The sequence below is a fragment of the Danio rerio genome, chromosome 8, assembly GCF_052040795.2.
Source record: "Danio rerio strain M-AB ecotype USA chromosome 8, GRCz13ab, whole genome shotgun sequence".
In the NCBI taxonomy this organism is placed as follows: Eukaryota; Metazoa; Chordata; class Actinopteri; order Cypriniformes; family Danionidae; genus Danio; species Danio rerio.
This window is the reverse complement of record NC_141028.1, coordinates 56,184,382-56,196,906: the sequence shown is the minus strand read 5'-3', so window position 1 is coordinate 56,196,906 and position 12,525 is coordinate 56,184,382. Positions and strand designations below refer to the sequence as shown.

General features: G+C 38.4%; 1 protein-coding gene and 1 long non-coding RNA gene across 2 annotated transcripts in view; both read right to left on the bottom strand.

The window, feature by feature from the left end:
• LOC147842870 (uncharacterized) overlaps positions 1-12,525 on the bottom strand; it is a 469,436-nt gene that overhangs the window by 320,129 nt on the left and 136,782 nt on the right. The window lies entirely within an intron of this gene.
• tprg1l (tumor protein p63 regulated 1-like) lies at positions 1,831-10,730 on the bottom strand. Its single transcript, XM_087265502.1, has 6 exons — positions 10,403-10,730; positions 9,418-9,509; positions 7,963-8,013; positions 7,264-7,389; positions 6,756-6,909; positions 1,831-2,815 (listed from the first exon to the last, which is right to left on the bottom strand). The coding sequence occupies exons 1-6, from the start codon at positions 10,610-10,612 to the stop codon at positions 2,621-2,623; spliced, it is 828 nt and encodes a 275-aa protein (XP_087121628.1). The 5' UTR covers positions 10,613-10,730; the 3' UTR covers positions 1,831-2,620.

The window sequence follows — 12,525 nt, the reverse complement described above, 5'->3', positions numbered from 1 at the left end:
GGCTTCATAGTTTCACGTTGCAATTAGTTTTTATCTCATATTTTCAGGGCTCAATACTAAGGATTTAACAATTGTTTTCCTCTGGCCACCCCAAACTAATTATTTCTTTGCCACAAAATTAAAAAAATGTGTCAAAACAAGCTAAATATAGCTGTATACATACACTTTTTATTCATTCAACTAAAATGTTCTTTAAAAAAAAAAAAATAGACATTTAAAAAAAAAAAACATCATCATGTGTCTAAAATGCACAGTAGTTTGTCCAGGCTAAAGGTTCCAGATCACCAGTTAACATGAACGGGAAGTTAATCTCCTATTAAAGCAATGTTATTGTAAAGGATAGTCATTAAAACATATTACCAAAAATACCAATAAGAAAGCAGAAGAAAAACACTGTGCGATAATAAAAGGATGATCACGCGCGCACTATTAACCATAGGCCCATTATTTATCTGTTTAAATAATGGTAAGTGAAAGCGGTAAACACTGCTGCTTAAAAGTCTGGAGCTCTTGAAAGCAGTAAGACTGTGGGGGCACGAGCACTGCTTGTTTCCAGCCTATTTCAAAGAGAAATGATCGCACCAGTTGCATTTCCAAGCACAGTTGTTTTGCGCAAGGAAACGGGACACGGGAGCTTTTAAGCACTCATGCGCATCGCATCAGCTGTGCACGTGACACTAAAGCCCTCGTTGGTGAGTGAGGAGAGCCTGTCTCAACAATCGCCTAATCATCCTCTCATTCCGTATTCACCTGCTTTCTTTGCTCACACGAACAGTTATCAGTTGTGCTGATGGCATTTGCACGCATATTGACAGACGGTCTTAAACTAAAATTCTAATCTTTAGTGATGAGCCAGCACTGTCAATTTAAAAATGATTTCCAATCTGCCAAAGTGGCTACTGGAGGTGGCTGTCCAACCCTTCACAGCTAAACTCTATCCGCATTTGGCAGGTTGGCGGGTGTTAACGTCAAGCCTTGGGAATATGGAAAAAAAATTTAAAAGTCATGATTTTTTTTTTTTTTTTTTTTTAAATACACCATTGAGACTTTTTTTCTCTCTCACCCACCATATATCTTACTTCTAAGGAAAAAAATAAATAAATAGAGTTAATTTCCAAAAAAATACCTCAATATTTCAAGTTATAAACTTTCAAAAAAAACAGGGTTCCACTCAATTCCTTCATGTTGTCCCAACACAAATCCATTAAGCTAACTTCATGGTTTTTACAAATTTAAGTGAACTGAACATAAGAATCAGGTTATCAAAATAATTTTTGAGTCAAGTCCAGGAAAAAAAAATCCGAATAATAATACATACGATAACAAACTCATAATAATTTCAAAGGGAAAAGTTAGAATTGCAAGCTGTAAACCCAGAACTCTACAATGAATTAAATAAGATCTGTTTATTGACTGTGATTGGCCGTGAAGGTCATCAGTTCACTGAACTCACCGATGTTTATTGAGGGTTAACACCTATACAGGGACACTGGAGTGTTTTATAGTCATCTCATCAGCTGGTTTTTCTATTAGCTGACATATAAGCGCTCCACTGATGAATCGTGGCTTTATAACGTTCCAGTGTGCCTACATCTGTAGTTACACTTGGTGAACTGATGACTTTTACGGCCAATCAGTCATTTTTGTTGAGCACGTGAACACAATAGCAAATCAGCGCTCAAATGTTAGCGGAAAATGGACGTTTGTAAAATTTCAGTGTCGTGACAAACCTACAGTACTTCGGTTTCATCACAATTGGAGATTCATTCCCTAAAAGTGAATGTTCAGAATTCAGAAAGATTATGAATTCACCGCATTCATTTGTGCAAACTAAATATTTTGTCACTTTTTTGACCAGAGAGACATTTTCATAGTTCTTATAACTATTGCCAAAAGAACTTCGTTTTTTTTGCCATTCTTGCACCACAGAAACTTTTAGTAACAGGAACTAAAAAATAAATAAAATACATTTTTCCCTCACATAAAACTCTGGCTATTATGTATTTCTATTGGAATAACTACATTTTACTCAGTAAAATTCTTCCAAATGAAGGTAGATTTGCACCTTATGGTCTGAGAATAGGGATGGATGATCATGGTTGTTTGGCGATTAGTCAACTAAGTCATCAATTAGTAAGGTCTAAAACCAAACAAATGCAGACACTTTGGTTGATTTGGGTAGAATCCTTCCATGAATATTGCATTTTTAAGTTGATGCATCAAGTTTAACCAATTATGGAACTCTTCGTTCTTCATTTCAGTGCTTAGTCTATTGAAGAACGCACCACTTATGCAAACACAAGGTCAAGGGAACCATAAACCTCAACTCAACAGTTCTTCCTTAAGCCATTCAGTCAACCGACAACCTTTTTTTTTTTGGTAAAAATAAACAAAGCATGCTTATAACACACACAAACTCAATCTTCAAACCATTCGACCATATTAGAAAGGCTTTGTAAATTGAAATTGGCATTGGGATCTTCCTGGCACATTTCACACACTATACACATCCCCAAAAAAAACACAACAAAACAAGCTGTATGTACTGGACTCACATACTCAAGTGTAGCACTTGTACTCAAAACTGGAGCATGATTGAGATGGCGGAAGAATTGAGTAGTTAAAAGCCGATTTTTCCCCTGGTCATGGCGTAGCCCAGTTTGGCTTCGTTGTTGATAAAGGACATGATGCCCAGGTAAGTCTCGATCAGGAGGGGCCGCTCCAGTATCAGGACTCCATTGGCCCGTCCCGGGATGGGGTACTCCTTGTGAGCTTTTTTCACTGCCTGGATCAGCTGGGTCTTGAAATTCTCAAGCTGAAATAAAAAACGTATTGAGATCATTATAGCTGCGTCTCAAATGGCACTATGTGCTTATGCACTTACACACTCAACAGCATATGATATGTATGTTGTGTCGTACTAAATGGAGAATGTTTTTTTTTTACCAAGCGGAAATTCAAACCGTTTTCTAGATGATGTTTGACGGTTGTCAAATTAGTGAAATAAATGATCAAACTACCAAATAAAACCTGCCATGAGTACAACCGCATTCACCATCGGGAGGCGCTATAATCAATCTTGTAGAAGAATTTTGATAAATAATCTGTCAGTGCCCGAGAGCTCTACCACTTCCGCTACATGACCAAAGCAGCGGTCTTGAGTGTGTGAAGGGTCCAACATTTCACACTTCATTTAAAAGGTTGAATAAATGCATCATCCAGGGATTTAATTCAATTCAATTCAGCTTTATTTGTATAGCGCTTTTACAATGTAGATTGTGTCCAGGGCCGGCATGTCCATAGAGGCGACCTAGTCGGACGCCTAGGGCGGCAGTATAGAGAGGGCGGCGTCTGCGACACCTCCCTTACCACCTGCGTCCTCAGTTATGTCCGCGACACCTCCCTCACCACCCGCGTCCTCAGATATATTCTCGCATAGACGATACAATAGAGAGGGCGGCGTCAGCGTCACCTCCATCAGCACCCGCGTGTCCTCAGTTATATCCACGCATAGGGCGGCAGAATAAAGAGCGCAGTGTCCGCAACACCTCCCTCCCTCCCTCAGCACCTGCGCGTCCTCAGTTATATCCACGCATAGGGCGGCAGAATAGAGAGAGCGGTGTCCGCCAGCCCGCGACACCTCCCTCCCTCCCTCAGCACCTGCGCGTCCTCAGTTATATCCACGCATAGGGCGGCAGAATAAAGAGCGCAGTGTTCGCGACACCTCCCTCAGCACCTGCGCATCCTCAGTTATATCCACAAATAGGGCAGCAGAATAGAGAGGGCGGTGTCCGCCAGTCCGCGACACCTCCCTCCCTCCCTCAGCACCTGCGCGTCCTCATTTATTTCCGCGCATAGAGCGCCGGAAAAGAGGTCCGCGACACCTCACTTCATTTTCATAACCGGTCACTTTCGTTTTTACATTGGGGTTGAGGGCGGCGTGATCGTCTTTGCCTAGAGCGGCAGTTCAGCTTGCTCCGGCCCTGATTGTGTCAAAGCAGCTTCACGTAAATGGCCATAGTAATTGGAACATAGTAGTTCAGTTTTTAGTGTTTAAGTTCAGTTCAGTTTAGCTCAGTTCAGTGTGGTTAAAGTGCACTTATTATGTGTAGAGTTTTCAGTGTGAACGTACAACTTACGCTATTAATACAACAAAATGGCATAGAATACTGCACAAGTATGTGATATGGGACGCACCAAATGTCTCTACCCATAAATGATGAACAATTCATTTTTGCCATGATTCTGGCTTATGTGATCAAGACTTCAGATTTTAGGACCTGACAGATTTAAAAATGAAAAAATAAAAACGGGCCACTCAGGGTGCTTTCACACCTGTAGATTGATTATTTTGTTCCGAAACGGGGATTAAAATAGTTAAAATGTTGCACTTTGCTCCGTGAAAGTGAACCGTGCCAAGTACAAAGTTTCTAAATGGAACAAAATAACTAAAGTCACGTCCTCACGCTGGTCAGAGTTTCACGGTTTATTTTTCAGAGTCTTGCTCAGCTGTCCTTATTTTAATTTATGACGATGAGCAATAAGACATTAAGCGAAAAGCTGTGCTTTCATTTTGAATGGTGACACCCACAGGCATCATCACCAGATATAATCAGAGGTAAGACTTTCTCATACACAGCAGTTGGCTAGAATTATGCATTATAGGCTTTACACTATAGAGAGAAACAACAGATAAACCAAGACTGCTGTTCGGTCAATGTTCCTAAAGGAAAAACGGCTCTAATAGTTCAGCATGCTGTTACTTCCATATTTGACATGAAAAACACACATTTATGGCTTGTTTACACTGACTGGTACGGTACGGTTCAGGTCGGTACGGGTCACCTTTATCAGGCTTGCGTTTCCACTAGCAAGGGTACCCTTTTGGTGGGCGTGGTGTATGACAAAGTTTCAGGCGACGTCATGCTCGCTCGAGAAAATGTCAACAATAAAGCTGCACAGGTCGCTCGCATATCATATGAAAAGCACTTCTCACAAAACAGACGCTTTACACACAAACACTTCTGTATAAATGTTTATTACTAACTTTTCTATGAACAGGAGTTGATTATAACTGCAGATCAATGACTACTGTAACGTCTGTAATTATATTAAATAAATAAATAAATGAACATATATGAACACGTACAGACACTTACAGTCCTCGATATGTTACCAACTACAGAAGAACTACACACAGCAGACATTTCGTCCTTAATTAGGTTCAAAACTACACAAAATATAGCCTACAGTCAGAGCAAACCTCTCATCTGTGTCTGTAATTTTCAGCAGCACATGTGGCCTCTATAAGAGAGTCATTCCATCATTCCCAGTTCATATTAGTCCAAAAGGACTGTTATGTCAGTTGTCATTCTCGCGTTTCTCGGCTTCTCACAGGATCGGGTTCCCAAAGCTTGTCAATAATCAAGCGCACGTTATTATTATCAGCTCAAGAAGTTAGTTATTTCAGATATAGACGCGCGGCGACGGCAAGTAAACTCTCGCTGTGTATTTTAAACATGGCGGGTCCTTTGTTTACATTCTGGCTTATTGTGCAAACAAATGACTTATCTCTGTAAACCAATAGCATTCAGCTGCGCATTTAGCTCCGCCTTTTGGTACCCTTTCTTGTGTTTAAAACCCTTTCAAAAGGGTGCCGAAATAGTGGTACGGTACGATTTGGTTCGGTGTGCCTTTTGACAGTGGAAACGGCCATAAAAGCGTACCAAACCGAACCGAACCACTCAGTGGAAACGGGCCATTAGTAGTAGGAATGATGACATCCCGCACTACTCATAATTCTCTCTTCATATAGCCATATATGCCTATTACATATCCATTATACACTGTGATGTAGCCTGGTTCATTAGTTTGTTGGATTGTTTTGCTTTCTCACTACAATCGATCTGCTCCAGAGTTCGTTTCAATCGAGCCGAGACCACCTCATTCAGCACGATTGCTGGATTCACATATGCCAAACGAACAGCGCTAACTGGGGAAACGTGTCAGGTTCCGAAACAGGTCTTGATGTGAAAGCACCCTCATTTACTATTTGTCAACTGTGAAACTGATTATGGATACCATTATGACTTTTCATCATGACCATATGGTTTGTTTTATGCATCCTTGAACAATGTTGTAATTTGGTTATTGTAAGAAGTATAGTCTCAATCCAGTTGTTAAGTTTGACGTCACAAGACTAAGCTTCCTAGTCCAAGCTCTCCATCAAACTACAAGGAGGATCAACCAATTGTACTAATAAACGTTTACAAAGACACGATCTCAATATAAAGTTGAAGTCAACATTATTAGCCCTCCTGTGTTCCTGAGCAAGGAATTTTTCCTATAATACTTTTTCTACTGGAGAAAGTCTTATTTGTTTTACTTCGGCTAGAATAAAAGCAGTTTTACATTCTTTTAAAAAACATTTTAAAGGACAATATAATCCCCTTAAGCTATATTTCTTTTCAGTTGTCTACAGAACAAACCATCGTTATACAATAATTGGCCTAATTAACCTAGTCAAGCCTTTAAATTTGACTTTAAGCTGAATACTAGCATCTTGGAAGAATAGTCAAATATTATGTGCTGTCATCATAGCAAAGATAAAATAAATCAGTTATTAGAAATGAGTTATGAAAACTATTATGTTTAGAAATGTGTTGAAAAAATCTTTCTGATAAATAAATCTACTGCGGGGTAATAATTCTGACTTCAACTGTATTTTTGACAACACAAGCAAGAATCAGATTTACCTGGCAGAGGGAAGCCACCTTTTCATCTGCGTGTGCCATGGGGTGTTCAGTGAAGGTGGCGTAGGGGATGTCGGTGGACCAGGGGTTCCAGCGGTTCATGAACGAAGCTCTCGGTCTTTTATCCCATTGAACACGGATTCCAGTTCCCTCCCTCCTTCAGACAAACACAGCAAGAAATAAACATGTTACAGCAACAGAATTGTATTTAGCCCGTCCAACTGTCTGTTTTGATAACAGAAATGGTGAGCAGGAGGTGTCTGTTATTTTTTAATAACTCTCCCCAAACCCTTTTTCCAATATTTCTTAATGAAATGCCTACTTTACTACATCCAATCAGCTTACAGTAAAAACAACAAGCAACGCCCACTCTTTGCTCATTTAATATTCAGTTTCTCTAGGAGTCACAATATGAAAAAAAATTTATAAAATACGGTTGCAGCTTCCGGTTCATGTGGACTTTAGGACCCCGCAGACACCCTGGTACTTCACCTCAGATTGAAACACTTACTTGTTGAGTGATTTTGGTGGAAACTCAAACTCGCCAATAGAGATGGTGTCCACGGCGTTCAGGGAAATTCTGATGACCTGCTGACACTGGAGGTTTATGAAGTCGTATTTGCACACCAATAAAGACCTGGAATACAGCAGAAGCGGTTCATCCTGGATCAAAATGCTTCAACTAATGTATTAAAGGGATAGTTCACCCAATAATACAAATTCTGTCATCATTTACTCACCCTTGTTTCAAGCTATTGTGAGTTTCCCACAAAAGAGGACATTCTGAAGAAAGCTGAAAACCTAAAACCTTTGACTTCAAAATAATTAGTTTGTCCTACTAAGGAAGTCAATGGTTACAGGTTTTCAGATTTATTTAAACTAAATTCTTTTGTGTTCAACTCATATAAGTTTGGAACTATTCGAGGGAGAGTAAATAGTGCAAATTTTCACTTTGGGGTGAACTATCCCTTTAACACAGGGGTCACCAATCTCGGTCCTGGAGGGCCGGTGTCCCTGCAGGGTTTAGCTTCAACTTGCCTCAACACACCTGCCTGGGTGTTTCTAGTATACCTAGTAAGAGCCTGATTAGCTTGTTCAGGTGTGTTTGATTAGGGTTGGAGCTAAAATCTGCAGGACACCGGCCCTCCAGGAACAAGTTTGGTGACCCCTGCTTTAACACAACATCAACATAAATGACTTGCATTCTTACCTCTCAGTTATAAGCACTAGTCTCTCTTTTTCATTATTCCAGTGATCGACTCTGTGGTAAAACATAAAAACAGAAATATAAGGGTTTTTAATCAAGAAGTCATTCTCATTCTGAAATACTCTAATGCTCCAATATTCATATTATCAGATGGTAGGATCACGGTATATTGTAGTATTGATGGATATAACATTCATCTAATATTGTAACTATATAGTATATAGTATTAACAAAGTTATTAATTACATACTACACCTTTCCGACGGCTCGTTAACGCAACTCAATGCATTTAGGCATGTAGACATGGTCAATATGATCTGCTGCAGTTCAAACCGAGCATCAAAATGGGGAAGAAAGGTGATTTAAGTGACTGAACGCGGCATGTTTGTTGGTCCCAGACGGGCTGGTCTGGGTATTTCAGAAACTGCTGATCTACTGGGATTTTCACGCACAACCCTTTCTAGGGTTTACAGAGAATGGTCCGAAAAAGAGAAGATATCCAGTGAGCGGCAGTTCTGTGGGCACAAATGCCTTGTTGATGCCAGAGGAGAATGGTCAGACTGGTTCCAGCTGATAGAAGGGCAACAGTAACTCAAGTAACCACTCGTTATAACCAAAGTATGCTGCCAACCCTATTGAGCATTGTGTCAACGCCACAGCCTACCTGAGTATTGTTGCTGACCATGTCCATCCCTTTGTGACCACAGTGTACCCATTTCCTGATGGCTACTTCCAGCAGGATAACGCACCATGCCATAAAGCACGAATCATCTCAGACTGATTTCTTGAACATGTAAATGAGTTCACTGTACTCAAATGGCCTCTACAGTCACCAGAACTCAATCCAATAGCACAACTGTGGGATGTGATGGAATAAGATATTTGGAAGGATGTGCAGCCGACAAAGCTGCAGGAACTGCTTGATGCTATCATGTCAGTATGGGCCAAAATGGTCCAACCCGGTACTAGTAAGGTGTACCTAATAAAGTGGCCAGTGAGGGTATAGATGTAGTACTTTAAAGGAATAGTTAACTTAATGTTGTCATTCACTTATCCTTTACTCAATTCAAACCAGTGAGTTTATTTCTTCCGTTAAACAGAAAAGCAGATATTTTGAAAAATGTTGGAAACCTGTAACCATTGACTTCCAAAATGGTTACAGATTTTTTTTTGATTTCTTCAAAATGTCTTCTTTCATGTTCAACAGAAGAAAGCAAGTCAAAGGTTTTTAACCACTTAAGGAAAACAAGCGAATAAATTTACATTTTTGCTGAACCTTTTAATGGATGCAATGGTACTTTAGTATCATTGCCAAAACGCCATGTTAGTATGTTTTGTTTTAACTACTGAAATAAAAATCCACTTAAGACCCTTTTTGTAATTTACAATAAAATGCAATACTAGTAAAAACGTGTTTCAGTCTGTGGATGTTCTGAGTAAGGCCATTAATAAACTCACTCTGCTAGCAACCACACGCTAAGAACCTCTCCATCTTCTGAAGGCAAAGCGACTGTCCGGATGTCGTTGACCGCCTGCTCGATGGTTCCTGGCTGAGATGAGAACAAAAGATGCATAAAAAGTACAGCGAATATTTGAAAAGCTTGAAATATAGTTTTTACCTTCTTTTTTTGTAACAAATGTTCAGTCAGTGACTTAAATAATGCTAATTTGACTCCACCTGATCATTATTGGTTTCACAATATTATATGGTCACTAAATGTATCTGCTCTTCATTCTAGCTGCAATGAGACTGCTCTTTAAGTGAGCATAAATCAATGGATGCGTCACAAAGCTAATGAGCGCCCTACGTAGACAGTACTTTATGTAGGGAACATATGCGCGTTCTGACCAAACAAAACATATACATTAAGGCTTGTTTCATTGTTACGATAAATGACAAGATAAAAACAATTAAACGATTAATTTTTGAGGGAGTTGTTTTATAAGCGTAATCTATATAGAGAGCTTCGTATGATTTGACATACACCCCTGTGGAAATCAATCCAAACCCTAATCTAAATTGTAATGGCTGTAATGTCTACGACGGAAATTATATTAGTCCTTTGGCTCTCTATAATGATACTTTAATTGAGGTAAAGATGGTTATCTATCTATACATATATTTGTATAGTAAAGTTATATACATGTAACGTGTAACGTACAACTTAACGTACACATTACCGAGGCCGTTAATTAAACGAACATGCGAATATAAAACCAACTTTACCTCAATGTAACGTTAATTCTTTGGACTTATATATGGTAGTTATGCTTAAACAATATATCCTAAGGGAATATATTACAAGAAATGGCTTATGATTAAGTAATTGAGGAAACCATAACCGTTAGAACTTCTGTGACTGTTATTTTCAGCAGGAAACTCAAACACATTTCGCACTCCGGACATTCTGGAACAAAAACAGTAACACTTAACGTTACTCACCCTAAAGACAAAATAGTCTTTGACTTTAGCTCGCATGGTCGGGTTGTGAACATGGAAAGGCGTGAGGGTCTGGAGCGAGGAGCAGCAGGCCACTGAAGCCCCAGCCCGGGCCGACACCTCCAGCCCATCGTCACAGTCCGCCGACAGTAAGACCGCCGCGCCCGGGCTTTCAGAATCTAGCGTTATTACACTGTCATTGAGCTGCAGCATTTCACTAAGGCGTCGAGCACGAGCTGATGATATTTGTGCAGTATTTGTGAAGCGAATGCGCTCAGCAGCTCCAGCAGCAGCAGCGGAACGCCCACCTGCTCCGCTCGACGGAGGATTTAAAGGCACCCCGTCTGTTTATGAGCTACCAGCTGCATTTATGGCAAGCCAAATCAACATTTAAGCGAGGAAACATAATACTACTACAATGTTTTTTCATGCCACTACAACTTATCTTGAAGATGCTAGAACCCATTTTCATTAAAAATACACATGAAGTCAAAACTAACCATATCGATTTTAATAACAATTCATGTCATTAAGAAAAGAAAAAAAGTTTATCCTTGTAATCTTTAATTAAAATCTAAAAGTGCACTTCCTGTTTGTTTTCAGTTAGATTCTGAGATCATATCTGTCTGAGATATAAGTGTGTTAACCACGCCCTTCCAGCGGTCAGTTTTTAATGGCCCGCTTCCACTGAAACTGTGTAGTATGGTACAGTACCGTTCTACTGGTACAGTATGGTACGATATGGTATGCGTCGGTACAGGTCACTTTTATTAGATATGTGTTTCTACTGCCAAAGGGTACTAATGGTACCAAAAGTTACAGTCAACGTCATTCTCGCTCGAGAAAATGTCTACATTAACGCTGTACGGGTCGTTCACATATCATATAAGAAGCACTTCTCACAAAACAGATGCTTTGTACACATAAATACTTGTGTATAAATTTTCATTACTAACTTTTCTATGAACATGAGTTGATTATAACTGCAGATAATGATAATGCAAAATAACTTACTGTAACATCTGCAATTCGATGAAATAAATAAATAAATGCAACATATATGAACACATACAGCCCCTTACAGTCTCCAATATGTTACAATTACAGAAAAACTACACAGACATTTAGTCCTTATTTGGATTTAAAAACAACACAAAATATACCTCTGTTAAAAAGCAATTCCGTCATTCCGAGTTCATAATAGTCCAGAAGGTGATGATAATAATAAAAATCATGGTACTTTGTTCATGTTTTAGGTTGCTGAAAGAATCATTCGCTCCTTTGTTTTTTCGCGTGTCACTCTCGCATTTGTGTTTTTCTGAAAGTATCAGATGTCAGAAGCCTCATGTCTTTGGGCTTGTGGGGGAAACCGGAGCAGCCCGTTGAAATTCTGGGAGTTTTCCCGGAGACAGAACAAAATGGGAAATGGGTCTAAAAAACAGGAGACTCCCGGGAAAAAGAAGTGTTGGCAGGTACAGTATGATACACACTCATACACTATGATCAATTTAGTCTTTGACCTGTGGGGGAAATCGGAGCACCCAGAGGAAACCAACACGAGGAAAACATGCAAACTCTACACAGAAATGCCAACTGGTCCAGCAAGGACTCAAAACAGCAACCTTCTTGCTGTGAGGCAACAGTGTTAACCACTGAGCCATCTTTTTGCCTATATTATATTATATTATATTATATTATATTATATTATATTATATTGTATTACATTATATTACATTAAATTGTATTATATTACATTATATTATATTATATTATATTACATTATATTATATCATATTATTTTATATTATATTGTATTATATTATATTACATTATATTAAATCACATTATATTATATTGTATTATATTATATTATATTACATGATATTATATTACATTATATTATATTACATTATATTACATTATATTATATGATATTATATTATATTACATTATATTATATTATATTACATTATATTATATTGTATTATATTATATTACATGATATTATATTATATAATATTGCATTATATTATATTACATATTATATTATATTACATTATATTATATTGTATTATATTATATTATATTACATATTATATTATATTACATTATATTATATGATATTA

What these genes read in the sequence shown, in the direction of transcription:
- tprg1l (XM_087265502.1), bottom strand. Translation starts at nt 10,612, where the DNA reads ATGCTGCAGCTCAATGACAGTGTAATAACGCTAGATTCTGAAAGCCCG. An exon ending in CCACCAAAATCACTCAACAA is followed by an intron (nt 6,910 to 7,263) that starts GTAAGTGTTTCA and finishes GTTTGTCTGAAG; the next exon opens with GAGGGAGGGAACTGGAATCC. An exon ending in AGGTGGCTTCCCTCTGCCAG is followed by an intron (nt 2,816 to 6,755) that starts GTAAATCTGATT and finishes TTTTTATTTCAG; the next exon opens with CTTGAGAATTTCAAGACCCA.